The sequence below is a fragment of the Rana temporaria genome, chromosome 1 (genome assembly GCF_905171775.1).
Source record: "Rana temporaria chromosome 1, aRanTem1.1, whole genome shotgun sequence".
In the NCBI taxonomy this organism is placed as follows: Eukaryota; Metazoa; Chordata; class Amphibia; order Anura; family Ranidae; genus Rana; species Rana temporaria.
In genome coordinates, this window is record NC_053489.1 from 366395106 (window position 1) to 366413574 (window position 18469).

Sequence of the window (18469 nt, forward strand, 5' to 3'; positions counted from 1 at the left end):
AGCGCAGCATTTCCTGTGAGTTTCCCAAACCACATTGCAATCATACTTTGTTCATGCAAATGTCAATTAAAAGTTAACGACACCCCCAAAAGCAGCTTGCAAAACAAGTGCTTTTTCATGCAGATGCGGTGTGATTTGAGCCATTCAAAATAAATGGGCTCCTTAAAAAAATTGCATGTGATGCGCACAGGAATGCGGCGTGACTTCTGTGTAAATCATACAATGTGACATTGTGAACCAGGGCTTATAGAGGTTTGCATGTAAACAACACCTATCCACACCTTGTTTTTCGATTAGATTGCTAGTTGGTGAGGTTTTAGCTTTAAGAGAAGCTCTTTGTTATTGGAAGATCGTGGGCATTATATGGTACAGTAGCAGGCATCAGTCACAACTTGAATTTTTTTTAGCAAAAAACAAATCTCTCCATTTTATTTTAACATTTGTTGTTTTATCAAAAATTATAACAGCACCAGTTTGTGTTGCAAGACGATTTATACAGAGTGGAAAAAAGGGCAGAGACCTTAGCCGAAACACAGGTATAAGCCAAAAAGACAAACAGTTGTACAGCAGAATTGTTTGACAGTATAAAACACAGTATCTTTTCAGAACAAGGTACTGGGAATGTCACACTTTGGTATAAAAATATTTGAACATGTAAAAGTTAACAGAATGCAAATAACTTAAAAAAAACCTATGTACAAAATAAGCTCTCCAGTAGGCCACGTCACAATCATTCCAGATTTCTAGAAGACCGATGGTGTAAACTTCTTCCGGCTATTAAAAATAAAATAAAAATTACAAATCTTTAGACAAAAAGAGGTTATTCCATCAAAAACTAACCAACAAAATTCTGGCTTACTTAGGAAGTGTTTAAAAATCTGTTCAGTATATCTGTATACACTCTGCTGAATATTTCATCCTTTGACAGAAGACCATCTATAGATGCTTAAACAAGAATGCAAAAAAGTTAGTTATGAGAGTTCAGCTAAAAGTCATAACAAAAAGTGGTAATCTAAAAAGGTTTGCCCACCTGTGTGTCAGCATTATTTAAAGTGGAATTTTAGTCAGAAAATAAAGCCTGAGGCCTCGTACACACGACCGAGTTCCTCGACAAAAACAAGCAAGAAACTTGCTGTAAGATATTTTTTTGCCAAGGAAACCGGTCGTGTGTACATTTTCGTCGAGGAAACTGTCGAGAAACTCGAGGAGCCAAAAAGAGAGCATGTTCTCTATTTCCTTGATGGGAATGGAGAAAATTGGCTTGTCGAGTTCCTCAACAGCCTCAGGCCCCGTACACACGTCCGAGAAACTCGACGGGCAAAACACATCGTTTTGCTCGTCGAGTTCCTTGTGAAGCCGCTGAGGATCTCAGCGAGCCAAGTTTCCTCATTGACTAACGAGGAAATAGAGAACATGTTCTCTATTTGGCCCGACGAGATTCTCGTCGGTTTCCTCGGCCAAAAGTGTACACACGACCGGGTTTCTCGGCAGAATACGGCTCCGATCGAGTTTCTGGCTGAATTCTGCCGAGAAACTCGGTTGTGTGTACGGGGCCTAACAAGGAACTCGACAAGCAAAACGATGTGTTTCGCCCGTCGAGTTCCTCGGTCGTGTGTACGAGGCCTAATAGATCACTCCCGGCTGGCCCCTTTTGCAGGTAAAGCGATGTAAAAGATTAAAAGTAAATCACTATATACTATTTAAAATAGAGGAATACTCTGTCTCTTCCGCTCTGTATATGCTCAGTTGCTCATTATATTTAGGCACTGTTCAGAATTTGGAGAGGTCACGCTGCTGACAGCCTAAAGATTTACGGCTGTTTAAGGGCTCTAGGCTTCAGAAAAATGTCTGCCTTCAGCTAGAAGAGACAGGAGCAATGCTGGGGGCGATTTACAGCACACACTAATTTTGGTAGCATAATTATTCATGTGGAATGCATGTACCTGGCTAAAGAACAGTATTTGAGAGGATGGGCAACATTAATAAAATTCATGGTCAGAAGGGAATACAGTAGTGCTACAGGGTGTAACAGATTAAAGTGGTTATAGAGGCTCAGGATTTTTTACCTTCTTGCATGAAGGTAAAAAACCTCCTCTGTGCAGCAGCCCTCCCCAATACTTAATCTTCCTCCAGTGATGTGCACAAGAGCCTCAGTTCTCCAAGGACTCCCCTTGCTCATTGGCTGAGAGAGCAGCGGGAGCCACTGGCTCCCGCTGCTGTCAATCACAGCCAACGAGGAGAGAGGGGGTGGGGCCAAGTCGCAGCTCTGTGTGTGAATAGATACACAGAGCCTACTTGGGTGCAGTGTCATCTTAGGAGCATTATAGGTCCCCGGGCAATAGAGTACACTCGGGCCCTGTCTACACAATTAAGCACGAGAATTTACTGACAAAAATCATGAAATTTACTGGCAGAATCACATTTTTTTACTGGCACTACACCTTAAATTACAGTTTCCAGTGCCAAACAATGCAAATGTCAGTATTTAAACTATAAACATATAGCTAGTGCTATTAGCATGAAGGTCAGGTTACTATAACCCAGCCTGCTCAGAGTTTCCTCTTACATCAGAGTCTGCAGGATTCCCCCTTACAGTGAAAAGGAACTCTTATGTAAAGAGGAACACTGCAGATCATGATCTAAGGGGGAACTCTGATGTGGAGGGGAGCTCTGGTGACCAGAGACCACCTTATATCAGAGTCCACTGCTTTCTCTTTACATCAGAGTTCCCACTTACATCATGGTCCTCAGACTGAGTTCCCCCTTGCATTGTAAGGAGGAATCCTGCAGACTCTGATGTAAAGGGGAACACCAGGAACTCTGATGTGTGGGGCACTCTGGTGACCAGAGACCACCTTCCATAGAGTAAATACACTAAGGTAAGGGGGGGGGGGGTTACTATTTTTGTATTCACTCCCTCCTTACATCACTGACCTCCTCTCAGGTGCAACATGCAAGGCTCAGTCAGATGGCTCCAGCTTGGCTGCTCTGGTTTTATCCTACAGTCTCCTCATGTCTGACTTCTCCCGTGACCCCCATCTCGGCGGCGCTCCCACTCTTGACTCCTGTAGACATGATACAGTTCTACAGTTCTGACCTGCCGCTCTCCACCATTTTTTACTGGGGTCGCTGGGCAGCTGATGGGGCCCCCCAGGCAAGTGGGGTCCCCGGGCAACTTCCCAGCGTGCCCAATGGAAAAGACAGCCCTGCTTGGGTGCCTCCATTGCAAGCTGCTTGCTCTGGGGGCACCAGGCAGAAGCAAAGAGCACTGGCAAGGGACCCAAGAAGAGAAGGATAGAGGTTGTTCTGTGCAAAACAGCTGCACAGAGCAGGTAAGTATAACATGTTTTTTATTTAAAAAATAAAGCATTTAATATTACTTTAAGCCAGAGTGTGGAGTAGGCGACTCAAGCATTCAACACTTCTGTGAGTGGCGTTTAAAGATTTTTCAGGACACCATAGCTTTTGAACACATTTAAGATTTAGGGAATGGGTAGTGTGATGGTTGAGTATAAACTATCTTTTATGTTAGCTCTAAACCGAACTGTCAAGCCATTAGCCATTAAATGAATGGCATTAGAGCTGACCATGTGTGCAGCACCATGAAAACTGAAGATCAAGCACAGGTTAAAATGTCATCTTCCTTGGCTGTAAAGGATGGGAGGGTTTAGTTTCACTTCTTGATAGATACAATAGCAACCTGGACAGATTTTCTAACCTTGTTGAACCTAACTTTTGACAAAATTGTCACTGTAATTACCAATCTCATGATGAGCCTTGGTTTATGGACAAATGGCTAAGGATGCCAGTTAAAAAAATTACAGTTTTTTTTAAATAAAATATTCTATCTTTTCAGAGCCAGGAGTGATAGTAAGTAGTGTTCATGTGTTCCTCTGCACAAATCAATGAAGACTAGAAGGAAGCCAACATGGCATACAATAGCAAAACAATACCCAAAATTAACACACTTACCAATGCTTACACCACTTTCTTCCATTTCACATCTGTGTTTTAAATACATTGGCCAAACATGACCATCAAACAGCCCTGGTGGGTCTGGAACAGTGTAGTTGCGGCCACTGCAAAAGAGAAAACCATATAGCTATAAGTAATTATTTGCCTTCATTTAAGCAGTACTAGCAAGGCAAAATACTTCCCACTAAGCCCTAAACACTGACAACCTTACACATTGCAGCTATGCCTATTCAGAACCACATTTGGGTAAACTAAAGTTAGTAAAAACTCCTCTGGTAGTATGTGTAGGCACTGTTGGATGCCATCATTCATGTGTCAGAAGCCCTCAGTAGCATTTAAGATACAGAATTACCAAGATTCATAGTACCTGAGGTCTAGCAACAGCATCAATAGTTTGCAGCATGCATTACCATCATAAAAAAATAAAACTCAGTTTATACAGAAACCATTCAGCTGCTACGGACTAGTATCTGTGTACAATAGTTGTGTTTAAAGTCAGCCTTTCCTAAGAAAAAGGAGAAGCCACTGCTTACCACCTTTGTTATTTAACTGTTATTCTGACCCACTGGCTTCAATTCTTTAAGCTACCAACCAAGGATAAGCATGCAGGTCAGGGAAGTCACAGGTAAATATTTGCATGTTTTCTGGTTTTGTACCTTAAAACATTAAAGCAAGAGGATAAGCACAACAGCCAGGCAACTAGCAAGTGCAGAATGAGAAGTAGACAATGGTTGATGTTACCACTTCCTGCCCAGCCTATAGAAAAATGACAGCCGGGAAGTGGTTCAGTTACCCTGATTGAACATTATATGACATCCAGCAGGATAACAAGCAAACGCAAGCCCATCGGTGGTGTGTCAGTCTGACACACCGCATCTCTGATCTTGGTAAAGAGCCTCTTACGTAGGCTCTTTACCATACGATCAGCTGTGTCCAATCACAGCTGATCACAGTGTAAATAGGAAGAGCAGTTTATCGGCTTTTCCTCCACTCGCACTGACAGATGCGAGTAGAGGCAAGCTGCTCTCCTGACAGAGGGGGGGGGGGGGTTGTGCGATGATTAAGAATGCCCACCCAGGACCTCCAGGGATGCCAATCAATGCCCAATAGGGATGGCACTCAGTGTCTATCAGTGATGCCTGCCAGTGCCTTCTGATCAGTGCTGCCTAACAGTGCCATCAATCAGTGCCTGTTAGTGCAGCCTTGTCAGTGAAGAATAAATGTGACTAGTTTATAATCTACACTGCCTACACATGCTCTTAAAAATGTAAGATCTGTTAAGCCTTGTTAAAGATGGTTCTACATAGATTTACACATACCTGCGTCTCCTCTTGCACTCATCATATGGAATGGTTAAGTAGTAGCGTTCAGTGCACATGCTTGCTAACAACCTGTAAAGAGAAGGAAAAATGTATTTAAAGTGCACACAAGCACAGATTAAGATAAAGGAATCCATAGTCACCATTGGCAACAGATTGCAGTTATTCTCATTTAGAGATACAAGACTGGTTTAGAATCTTGCAGTAAAGTCTGGATATAGTAAGAAGATGTGCACTAAACTCAAAGCTTCAGCTGGAAGACATCTTAAAGCGGAGTTCCGCCAAAAAATAAATAAATCAGCAGCTACAAATACTGCAGCTGCTGACTTTTAAAATAAGGACACTTACCTGTCCAGGGTGCCCGTGAATATCCTCACCCGAAGCCGATCCATCCCTCGGCTCCCGGGTGCAGGCGTCAGCATCTTCAGTAAGGGAATCAGGAAGTGAATCCTTGCGGCTACACAGCTCGGTTCCCTACTGCGCATTCGCAAGTCACACTGCACGTTCTGAGTGGTCCCTGCCGGGGCAACGACGGAGGAGGTACATCTTTCGCCAGAAGTGGGAGCAAATACCTGTATTAGACAGGTATATGCTTCCCCCTCCCCCTGAAAGGTGCCAAATGTGACACTGGAGGGGGGAGAATCCAAAAAGCGGAAGTTCCAGTATACTGTGGTAAAACTCACTAACCTGTTCATTGCAGAGGCAGATGTTAAAAGGCTTAGTGCAACTTAAGAGCCCAACGCCAGGTTTTATGTTACTTTAAATATTTTGTTTGGGCTAAACTGGCCCAAACAAACTATTTCCTTCTCTAATTACTGCACCCGCAGTCAGTTCTGTATAAACTGTATGCAGCGCTGTGTCCCATTCTTAGAACAAAACTCGAGCTGAGCACTGCTTAGCCAATCACAGGAAGCTTTGTATTTTATCAATGAATACAATGCCCCCTCTGATTGGCTGAGGCGGAAAGATGTTACGCTTTCCACTTCAGCCAGAGGAAGCCTTGTATTTATTCATAATATACATGGCTAAGCAGCATTCAGTCCGACTTGATTTTGTTCCGAAAGCAGACAGGAACTCCCATTACTATTGCCAGAACACAATGCTGTAAAGTTTATACAGCATTAATAGCAGTCCCAGCAATTAGTTAAGTAAATAGCTTGTTTGGGTCAGTCCCCCACCCTGAATCGAAGATTACTTTTCCCTGTAGCCTTCTGTTTTGGTTTGCATTTTTGCATGGCATGAGTAGTTCCATCCACACAACCATGTCATTCATTTACAGCAGGGGTTGACAAATTTGCTTGGAATCTAGGAGCCAGGTAAAAAAGTTAGGAGCCAGAAAACGCGCCCCGTCCCGACGAGCTTGCGCGCAGAAGCGAACACATACGTGAGCAGCGCCCGCATATGTAAACGGTGTTCAAACCACATGTGAGGTATCGCTGCGATTGGTAGAGCGAGAGCAATAATTCTAGCCCTAGACCTCCTCTAACTCAAAACATGCAACCTGTAGATTTTTTTTAAACGTCGCCTATGAAGATTTTAAAGGGTAAAAGTTTGTCGGCATTCCACGAGCGGACGCAATTTTGAAGCGTGACATGTTGGGTATGAATTTACTCGGCGTAACATTATCTTTCATAATATAAAAAAAAAATGGGGATAACTTTACTGGTGTCTTATTTTTTTATGAAAAAAAGTGTAATTTTTTCACAAAAAAAGTGCGCTTGCAAGACCGCTGCGCAAATACGGCGTGACAGAAAGTATTGCAACGATCGCCATTTTATTCTCTAGGGTGTTAGGATAAAAAATATATATAATGTTTGGGGGTTCTAATTAGAGGGAAGAAGATGGCAGTGAAAATAGTGAAAAACAACATTAGAATTGCTGTTTAACTTGTAATGTTTAACTTGTAATACCAACGGCCACCACCAGGTGGCGCCAGCTCACATCTGGTGGTAATAACTTGTAATACCAACGGCTCACCACCAGATGGCCCCAGCTCAAAAAAAAAAAAAAAAAATTTTTTTTTGCCCCCTTCCAATTCAAGTCGCCAGGACCCTATTTCTAGTCGCCATGGCGACCTGGCGCCCGGGATTTGTCGAGCCCTGATTTACAGGGACCTTTAAAAAGAAGAACTACAATCCCATCTTCCACCATAGCAGAGGGACCCGTAGACTGCAGTGGAGCATAAGTGCAGAAAAACGTCACTGCATTTGTAGTCAATTGTTTACTTCCTCCAGTCCAATAACTGAAGGTTCGCCACTCTGTACAGACCTGGAGGGAAACAACGTAGGAGCCTTGTAGCAATACCTCGCGGGCTTTAATGCAAAAATTTAATAAATGCACAATTAAAGCGGAGGTTCACCCTTTAAAACATTTTTTGACATCACACAAAGTCGCGCCATCCTACCGACACAATGCCAGTGTTTTTTTTTTTTTGTCAGCACATACCTCTTAATCCCGATTTTCACCTCACGGCGATCCCGCGGGAGTGGGCGTTCCCAAGCACTGCCTGTGATTGACAGGCTTCAGAACGGAGCATACTGCGCGTCACAGGTTGCCGACAGAACCCGAACGTCGCTGTGCAGGCGCCATATAGAGCCGCACCGACGTTTGGGTTTTTTCGGCAACCTGTGACGCGCAGTATGCGCCGTTCGGAAGCCTGTCAATCACAGGCAGTGCTTGGGAACGCCCACTCCCGTGGGATCGCCGTGAGGTGGAAATCGGGATTAAGAGGTATGTGCTGACAAAAAAAACACCGGCATTGTGTCGGTAGGATGGCGCGACTTTGTGTGATGTCAAAAAAATGTTTTAAAGGGTGAACCTCCGCTTTAAGCACTTACGGATCGCCCACCGTCATTATATGGCAGCACTTTGAAGTGGAATATCGTTGTTATGGCAGCAGCTAGCTGCCATAACCCTGGTATCTACTTCTTCAACGGGTGGTCTGCTTTCAGATAGAAGTAGCAGCGGATTTGCCACCAGATCACTTTTATCGGTGGCGGGAGAGTATTGCAACAACTGCCATTTTATTCTCTAGGGTGTTAGAAAAAAATATATATATGTTTGTGGGTTCTAAGTAATTGTCTAGCAAAAAAATAAAAATAAAATTATTTTAACTTGTAAACAATAAGTTTGAGAAATAGGCCCGGTCTTAAAGTGGTTAATGTGCGTGCATTTATTAGTATTTGGCATGAGGTGAGCTATGGCTATAACACAAAATAGAGGCGCTAACTATCACAGTACAGATGCAGGTGTCAGTTAACATGCCAGTTTTCACAGTTTTAAGGAGATTCATGAAAACAAAGTTTACTTGTGGTTATAAATCAAGAATCCTTCCAGAATCAGTATCTGAACATCAGAGTTAGAAGAAGCTGAAAGGGATCTTCCGTGAGAACGAGCAAACTTCACCGGATTTTCAACCCAGGCTGTTACTGTATTCACCAGGGCCTCCATGTCTATGGCCGTGATCACTGCAGATTGAGAAGTGAATCAGAAAAGCAAACTAGCAAAAATGTAATGTGTTCTTAAGTATATAGATTAAAAAAAATAAAGTAAAGTGTACTTATGATATACATTACTGCTTCCTACAGCGAACACCGTTCTTACCATCCCATTGTTTAAAGCCATCGTCACCAACTTCTATCTCATCTGGTGGCTGAAACATAGTGAGCAATAAACAATGCTGCAAATGATGCAGCTCCAACACACACAATGGAAGAGAACATTGATAGAAAAAGCCCTTTCAAAAAGATATGTTTGCCCCATAATCGACAAACTAATCCCAAAAAGGAAAGTGTCAGATTCAGAGAAGACATGCAACAGAAGGAAAACCTTTTAGAAAGGGACTAGGCAATGTAGGCACTGTAACTGTACCACAGCTAGTATACTATATCAAGTATAGAGGAATATTGGCAGGCAGACTGCAACTGCACTAGACATCAGAAAAGAATCACAGGCAAAACTTACCTTATAAAAGTCATCCTGGTGAACCACACAACAATTAGGCAAGTTACCAACTAGCCTTTTCGTCAGAGTCGTCTTTCCACCATTGGTAACACTATAAAAAAAAGGTAAATAAAAAATAATAATTTAATTCTCAAAAAAGGAAAAATGGGCTACTCACTTTTTTTAGGGCTCATAAACAGTACACTGCAATCTTCATGTCCAGTGTGCAGCTCCACATACTGAATGTTTACTTGCGCTTCTGCATTTTTGTCCTTTTTTTTTACCACGCTGCATTTTAAATGTCACACCACTATGATGGCTGCACACCAGAGTAGGAAAGTCTAAAAGATTCAAACTTTTTTTAAAGTAAAAGCCATACCATGCACACATTGTTAGAGTTCCATTGCATGAATTTTACTTCAAATAGAGTTGGAATCTTTTGGAGTTTCCTACTCCGGTGTGCAGCCACCCTATTTGTTTTACAGCTTTTTCTTGGTTGCGAGGCAGGCTTGCACCTGGCGTTGGGATTGATACATTGGGTATTATGAGCCTACCTTGAGAAGTGCAGCTATTTGTTTGCTTTTACATGTGTTGAGGTTCATTCAGGTACAAATAAAAAAAAATAATGCAGCATAGTGTACCCTTTCTAAACACACATAAGTGTATGTTCACACCATGTGCAGTGTGACTGCGATGGGTGGCTTTTCCACTGCAGTTCCACCAGAAGACAAGGCAAAATACCTAGTCTCCTACTTGGCTGATTCACACCGCCCCAATGAAAAACAGTACAGCATGCTGTACGTTTTTCAGCCCAATGTAAGGAAAGCCACCGCCATGCACCACTCGGCCAATAGAACTTAATGAAATATCACCATGTGTCATTTAAAAAAAAAAGTGAACAGTGTGAAGCACCGTGATTCCCACTGCTTTTGCTTCACGCAGCAGCTGGTGTGAACGTACCATAAAAGAGCGTCAATGGTGTAAACTAGGCTCAATGAAATACATTGATTTTTTTCTTGCATATGTAAGGCTGGGTTCACACTACGGTTTTCCCGTCCGTCAGCCGCATACGATTTCAGTATTGAAAACGTACGGGCCCGGACGGGAAAACGTATAGATAGAGAATGCATTGCAAATCGTATGCACTCAGATGCATCCGGGTGCGTACGATTTGCTGGCAAAACGTTTTTTAAACGTCCGCAAAACCGTGTTCAACCACGGTTTTGCGGTCGTTTTTAAAACAGTATGGCAAACGCATACGTTTTCCTTTAACATTAATGTTAATGGAAAACGCACATGTGTGCGGTTCCATACGTTCCCGTCCGTTTCAGCCGCATACGGTTTTCCATATAAATCGTATGCGGCTGACGGACGGGAAAACCGTAGTGTGAACCCAGCCTAACCATGCTGCATTTAACCACTTAAGCTGGTCAGTGATCGGGCCACTTTTTGCGATTCGGCACTGCATTGCTTTAACTGACAATTTGCGCGGTCTTGCGACGTGGCTCCCAAACAAAAATTGATGTCCTTTTTTTCCCACAAATAGAGCTTTCTTTTGGTGGTATTTGATCCCCTAAACCTACGGTTTTTAGTTTTTGCGTTATAAACAAAAATAGAGCGACAATTTTGAATAAAGTGAAATTTTTTTGCTATAATAAATATCCCCCCAAAAAAATATATATATATATATAAAAAAATGTCCTCAGTTTAGGCCGATACGTATTCTTGTACCTATTTTTCGTAAAAAAAAACGCAATAAGCGTTTATTGATTGGTTTGCGCAAAAGTTATAGCGTTTACAAAATAGGGGATAGTTTTATGGCATTTTTATTAATATTTTTTTTTACTAGTAATGGCGGCGATCAGCGATTTTTATCGGTACTGCAACCTTATGGCGGACACTTCGGACACTTTTGACATATTTTTAGGACCATTGGCATTTTTATAGCGATCAGTGCTATAAAAATGCATTGATTACTATAAAAATGCCACTGGCAGGGAAGGGGTTAACACTAGGGGGCGAGGAAGGGGTTAATAATGTTCTCTGGGTGTGTTCTAATTGAAGGGGGGTGGGACTGACTAGGGGAAATGACTGATCGCTGTTCATACAGTGTATGAACAGAAGATCAGGCATTTCTCCCCTGACAGGACCCGGTTCTCGCTTTGTAACGAGCGATCGCACCCGCCCCTATTGGCTGAAAGGCGAGATGACGTATAGCTACGTGATCTCGCCCAGCCGAGCCGACCTGCCGCCGTATAATTGTGGCAGCTGGTAGGCAAGCAGTTAAGAATGTTTTTTACTGCATATGGTTTAAATGAGTCCTAAATCACAGACCTCTGAGAATAAACTGAAATCTGCATAATCAGTAGTAGGAACGGGGAAATGCTAATGTAAACATGCATTTCCCCATTCGTCCTAGTGACAGTATACAGATCACAGCTCCCTGTAATCGGGAGTGGTGATCAGTGTCTTGTCACACCCCCCCTACAGTTAGAACACATCCCTAGGACACACTTAACCCCTTCAGTGGCGCCCCCTCCTGGTTAACCCCTTCACTACCAGTCATATTTACATAGTAATAAGTGCAGATTTATAGCACTGTTCGCTGTGTAAATGTGAATGGTCCCAAAATAGTGCCAAAAGTGTCCGATGTGTCCGCCATGATGTCGAGTCACAATAAAAATCGCTAATCGCCACCACCATTACTAGTAAAAAATATTTTTTTATAAAAATGCCATAAAACTATCCCCTATTTTGTAGACGCTATAACTTTTGCGCAAATCAATCAATAAACTTTTATTGCAAATTTTTTTTTACCAAAAATATGTAGAAGAATACGTATCGGCCTAAACTGAGGGAAAAAACATTTTTTTTTATAAATTTTTGGGGATATTTATTATAGCAAAAAGTAAAAAATATTGCTTTTTTTTCAAAATTGTCGCTCGATTGTTTTTTTTTTTGTTTATAGCGCAAAGAATAAAAACCGTAGAGGTAATCAAATACCACCAAAAGAAAGCTCTATTTGCGGGGAAAAAAGGACGTAAATTTTGTTTGTGAGCCACGTCGCACGACCGCGCAATTGTCAGTTAAAGCGAAGCAGTGCCGAATCGCAAAAAGTGCTCTGGTCTTTGGCCAGCCAAATGGTCCGGGGCTGAAGTGGTAAAATGAGGTTTGGTAAAAGATTTATATAGAGGAATCAGAACCTGTTTTCTTTGCATGTGATTGGGTATTCTTTGAAAATGTAAAGAAAAAAACAAACTGCATTTTTGCTTGCACATGTTTGGATGATCTTTTATAGATACTAATAAGAAAAAACAAGTCCAGCGACGGACAACAAAAGAGGTTCCGATTCCCCTATATAGATCTTTTACTAGACTTTTAAAATACTGTGTACACTTCTGGAGTGCTCACCTACAAAAAGATATTAAGACAGAACAAGTCTAGAGACAGGTAACAAAATAGGTCTTGATGCCTCTATATAGATCTTTAGTGAGACCTCATTTAGAACAGTGGGGTTGATTTTCCAAAGGCAAACAGACTGCACACTTTGCAAGTGTAGTTTATCCAGAGCTTAGAAAATGAGCGGGAGCTCTGCTAACTTCCATCATCCAATCATGTTACATGGTGGGTGAAGTTGAAAAAAAACACAAGTCCAACCTGTGTGTGTTTTTATGTTAAAGTGGAGTTCCACCCAAAAATGGAACTTCCACTTTTTGGAATCCTCCTCCCTCCGGTGTCACATTTGGCACCTTTCAGGGGGGAGGAGGGAGCAGATACCTGTCTAACACAGGTATTTGCTCCCACTTCCTGGCATAGATCACCTTGCCACTTCCGGCATCTATTTTGTCCTCCCCCGCTGTCTTCTGGAAGACACACAGGTCCCAGAAGACAGCAGGGACCAGTGAGGCTGCGCAGCGCGACTTGCGCAGTAGGGAACCAGGAAGTGAAGCCACCAGGCTTCACTTTCTGATTCCCTTAGAGAGGATGGCGGCGGCAGCCACCAATCCTCGAGCGACAGATCGGCTTTGGCTGCCGACATCGCGGGCGCCCAGGACAGGTAAGTGTCCATATAGTAAGTCAGCAGCTGCTGTATTTGTAGCTGCTGGCTTTTATTTTTTTCAGTGGGACCTCCACTTTAATAGTACATTGTATACCCCTGTATGTTGTGGTCGTTTGTGTGCCCATTCAATAGTTTTTATTTTTTTTATTATCGATGCTCCCTGCTGAAACCACTGCTTGTGGACGGCAATTCCACATCCCATCAGCTTTTACAGTATAGAACCCTCTACGCCACAGGTGTCGAACACAAGGCCCGCGGGCCGAATCCGCCCCTCCAGGCCATTTCATGTGGCCCTCGCACCTCCCCTGCAGCTGCAGGAGAGCTCCAGTCCTCCTCTGGTCCTACTCCAGACCCTTACTTTCTGCTTTCAAGCAATGCATTCAGCTTCTTCCCAGCAGCAGTATAAGGAAAGAGGAGTGTACTGTGATGTAAGGGAGAGTGGGGGACTCAACTCCAGTTTTAGTAAATCTCCCCCACTGTGTTTAGTTCTGTAGACCAAACTTACAAAAAAGGCATTGATAAGATTATGGGCCAATTCACACCACATGCAGCCAATGTGGGTTTATTTTGCAAGAAAAACGCATGGAAAGTATGTTATATGGTTTTCAATGGCATAGTTCACACCAGTACCTGCAGTAGAACATGCTTCATTTTTCCTGTACTGGAACATTGTAAAACACATCAAAAACCGCACTGGAACACACATGTCCTTAATTAAACTTAAAGCGGGGGTTCACCCTATAAAATATTTTTTTTTTTTTTTTTTTCCTTCTAGCCTAAAATTCGGCATTGTAGCGCGAGCTACAGTATGCCGGTCTTAATTTTTTTATCGCCGTACTCACAGTGTAATCGTACATAGTAGATTCCGACTGCCCACGGGGAATGGGCGTTCCAATCCAGACGGAAGGTGATTGACAGCCGGCTCTGGCGCGTCACGCTTCTCCGGAAATAGACGAAATAGGCTTGGCTCTTCACGGCGCCTGCACATAGTCTGTGCGCAGGCGCCGTGAAGAGCCGTGACCTACTCCGGCTGTCTTCGGGGAGCGTGACGTGCCAGAGCCGGCCGTCAATCACCCTCCCTCTTGAAAGGAACGCCCATTCCCCGCGGGCAGTCAGAATCTACTATGTACGATTACACTGTGAGTACGGCGATAAAAAAATTAAGACCGGCATACTGTAGCTCGCGCTACTATGCCGAATTGTATGCTAAAATGTTGTTCTGCAGGGTGAACCACCGCTTTAAGAAAAAAAGGGGGAGAGGGATGCACTGGAAGGCATCAAAAACGCGCATGCAGAAAAGCATCCGGACTGCCTTTCTATGGTGTGAATTGGCCCTAAATGAATCCAGAGACAGGTAACAAATGTGGGGATAAAACATATCAGGGAAGAGTTAAGGAACTTATTATGTACAGTCTGAAGGAAAGAAGGGGAAGCGGAGACATGATTCAAACCTTTGAATACATCAAGGAGAATACATTTCAGGAGGGCAGTATTTTCAATATCAAAGCAAAATCAAGAGCACAGGGACATGACATCAATCTAGCTGGAGGAAAGTTCAAAACTAATCTTAGAAAGTATTCATTTACCAAAACGGTAGTTGATGCTTAGAACAGACTTCCAGCAGAGGTAGTCAGTCAACAGTAAGTGGCTTCAAATAAACTTGGGACAAACATAGATCTATACTCTCAGACAAAAAAAAAAAAAATATTAAGAAACATACACATGAAAAAATGGGATAGACCCCTTAGACTTTTTCCTGCCATCACTGTTTTTGTTTACTCACCTCCCACCCGCGCTATAGTCAAATGACAGCTACAGCGCGGGCCATAATTGTTGGGAGGCCGTCATATGACGTCCTCCCGTGCATGAGCTGCCTACACGCTCCCTGTGATGACCGAGTCTATAAGTTTTGGCTGATCAGAGAAAGGGGCCGATCCCGGGCCCTTACAACGTGATCAGCTGTCAGACAATGACAGTTGATCACGTGATGTAAACAGAAGATCGGTAATCGTTTTTTTCTTACCCCTCACGCTGAAGCCGATCACTGGCTTCTGTCAGAGGGACATCAGTCCCTCACACAGAGAGCCGCGGCAGCCTCATCTCTGCCCACCAGTGCCACCTATCAGTACCCACAGGGCCAATCAATGCCCATCAGTGTCACCCATCAGTGCAGCCTATCACTGGCCATCAGTGCAGCCTCATCAGCGCACATCAATGAAGGAGAAAAAATTACCTGTTTTCAAAATTTCATGACAAACCATGAAACAGTTTGTTTAAAAATTTTCAGTCTTTTGAAAAAAATAAAAAACAGTGAGTAAATACCACCAAAAGAAAGCTCTATCTGTGTGGATTTTTTTTTTTATAAAAATGTAATTTGGGTACTGCGAATTGTCATTCAAAGTGTGACATCGCTGAAAGCTGGTCTGAGCAGGAAGGGGGTTTAAGTGCCCAGTAAGCAAGTGGTGAATTAAAAACGCTTTATAGGGGCTCATTCACATGGGCAGAAATAAAACACGCTGCGTTTAGACAAGCATTTTTAGCATAAAAGAAAGGTTCTTGTTGGCAGAGCTCCTGTGTCACATATGCGCCTAAAGTGCTCATGTATATTAACGTACATCTGCACCCCTAAAAACTACAGCTGGGTCTTCATTTTTGTCTAAGCAGGGATAAATGCAGCACTCATTTTCTGATACTGTGTGTATGGACTCGCTGATTACTATAGTGCTCTGTTTAGAAGTGTACATTATTTATTTTAATTAGCAAGTGGGTAGCCTAGAGCTCATTCACAGGGGCAGAAAACAAAAAAATAAATAAAAATAGTAGAACTTTTTCTGTCCCTGTAAATGAGCTACAATTTGCTAGTTAAAAAAAAATAAAAAAAAAATAATTATATAAATAATAATAAATACATATATATACACACACACACACACACACACACACACACATAAATATTATCAGACGTTTAATGCTAATTAAAAATAAAATTAAAAAAATGAACACACTACATTAGCAGTGCTAGGTGTGTCCCCTGAAGTTGGCGGGATTTGGGTGGGGGTAATATGAAGACGTGCTATTTGGGCGGGAAGTTTTCCTTATCCCACAATGGTGAACCCCGTTCCAGAAAAGCAGCCCCATTCATTCACAGAGGGCGGCGGGAAGCACCACCGAGCTATATATAGTATAACCTAGGCTAGCGGCAGTCAAGCCGAAATAATAAATCAGTATATATCTGTACTCTTCCATCTGCTATACTCCAAAAAAGATGCAGGTTGCTACACTGAAGTGAGGCGGCTCATAAGGGACTTACCCGCCAATCCCGATAATTATCCGTTTCATTGTCCTGGACCCCACAGACAGACCCGTCTTCTGAAACCTTTTAATTAATAACTCGGTTAAGGCGGTCCACTGCTATTTATTTCCTCTCATGACTGATGTCACCGGACTAGAATTGGCGGTAGCCAATACCGAGAAGGCAGCGCCTGAGGCTTGCTGTGCATGCGCCTAGTCTTGGCCACCTGTTGCGCGCCTGTCACAGTCACGCAGTGGATATATATAGTTGCGGGCAATGAGCCCTTTTCCTAAATTAGTAATAGCGAGGAGTGCCAATTTGTCGCTGGTATTTCATGCCACCGTGTGTAAGGAATTGAGGAAAGATAAGTTAGGAGCTGGGTTCGTAGATTTACAGAAGCTCCTTTCAAGTGAATGACGTGGAGCATGCTGTGTGTGACAATATTTACAGTGACTTGAGAAGTGCTCTGGGAAAATGGTTTAGAGAGGAGAAGAGAGCAGGGGCATATGTACAGAGAGGAGAGAACAGGGGGATGTGTACAGAGAGGAGAGAGCAGGGGGATGTGTACAGAGAGGAGAGAACAGGGGGATATGTACAGAGAGGAGAGAACAGGGGGATATGTACAGAGAGGAGAGAACAGGGGGATGTGTACAGAGAGAAGAGAACAGTGGGATGTGTACAGAGAGGAGAGAACAGGGGGATATGTACAGAGAGGAGAGAACAGGGGGATGTGGACAGAGAGGAAAGAACAGGGGGATGTGGACAGAGAGGAGAGAACAGGGGGATGTGGACAGAGAGGAGAGAACAGGGGGATGTGGACAGAGAGGAGAGAACAGGGGGATGTGGACAGAGAGGAGAGAACAGGGGGATGTGGACAGAGAGGAGAGAACAGGGGGATGTGGACAGAGAGGAGAGAACAGGGGGATATGTACAGAGAGGAGAGAACAGGGGGATGTGTACAGAGAGGAGATAACAGGGAGATATGTACAGAGGGGAGAAGAGATCAGGGGGATATGTACAGAGAGGAGAGAACAGGGGGATATGTACAGAGAGGAGATAACAGGGGGATATGTACAGAGGGGAAAAGAGATCAGGGGAATATGTACAGAGAGGAGAGAACAGGGGGATATGTACAGAGAGGAGAAGAGATCGGGGGGATATGTACAGAGAGGAGATAACGGGGATATGTACAGAGAGGAGAGAACAGGGGGATATGTACAGAGAGGAGAAGAGATCAGGGGGATATGTACAGCGAGGAGATAACAGGGGGATATGTACAGAGAGGAGATAACGGGGGATATGTACAGAGGGGAGAAGAGATTAGGGGGATATGAACAGAGAGGAGAAGAGATTAAGACGATATGTACAGAGAGGAGAAGAGATCAGGGGGATATGTACAGAGAGAAGAGATCAGGGGGATATGTACAGAGAGAAGAGATCAGGGGGATATGTACAGAGAGGGGAGAGAGCAGGACGATATGTACAGAGGGGAGAAAGCAGGGGGATATGTACAGAGAGGGAAAGAGAGTAGGGGGATATGTACAGAGAGGAGAAGGATATCTACAGAGCGGAGAGAGTAGGGGGAAATGTACAGAGAGGGGAGAGAGCAGGAAGATATGTACAGAGGGGAGAGAGTAGGGGGATATGTACAGAGAGGAGAGAACAGGGGGATATTTACAGAGAGGAGAGAACAGGGGGATATGTACAGAGAGGAGAAGAGATCAGGGGGATATGTACAGAGAGGGGAAGAGAGCAGGGGGATATGTACAGAAAGAAGAAGAGAGTAGGGGGATATGTACAGAGAGGGGAAGAGATCAGAAGAGATCAGGGGGAATATGTACAGAGAGAGGAAGAGAGCAGGGAGATATGTACAGAGAGGGG

The 18469-nt window shown here is 43.4% G+C and overlaps 1 protein-coding gene across 1 annotated transcript; it reads right to left on the minus strand.

Annotated features, from left to right (window-relative positions):
* Nucleotides 1-426: 426 nt before the first annotated feature.
* NMRK2 (nicotinamide riboside kinase 2) lies at nucleotides 427-16722 on the minus strand. Its single transcript, XM_040322206.1, has 8 exons — nucleotides 16607-16722; nucleotides 9258-9348; nucleotides 8898-8946; nucleotides 8602-8761; nucleotides 5295-5366; nucleotides 3973-4079; nucleotides 860-945; nucleotides 427-774 (listed from the first exon to the last, which is right to left on the minus strand). The coding sequence occupies exons 1-7, from the start codon at nucleotides 16633-16635 to the stop codon at nucleotides 860-862; spliced, it is 594 nt and encodes a 197-aa protein (XP_040178140.1). The 5' UTR covers nucleotides 16636-16722; the 3' UTR covers nucleotides 427-774.
* Nucleotides 16723-18469: the final 1747 nt, after the last annotated feature.

Bases quoted from the DNA above. Each gene is read 5' to 3' on its own strand.
- NMRK2 (XM_040322206.1), bottom strand. From the start codon at position 16,635: ATGAAACGGATAATTATCGGGATTGGCGG. The intron at 9,349-16,606 runs GTAAGTCCCTTA...TTTTTTTTATAG, and splicing joins ATAATTATCGGGATTGGCGG to TGTTACCAATGGTGGAAAGA. The intron at 8,762-8,897 runs GTAAGAACGGTG...CTCAATCTGCAG, and splicing joins TGGCTTTAAACAATGGGATG to TGATCACGGCCATAGACATG.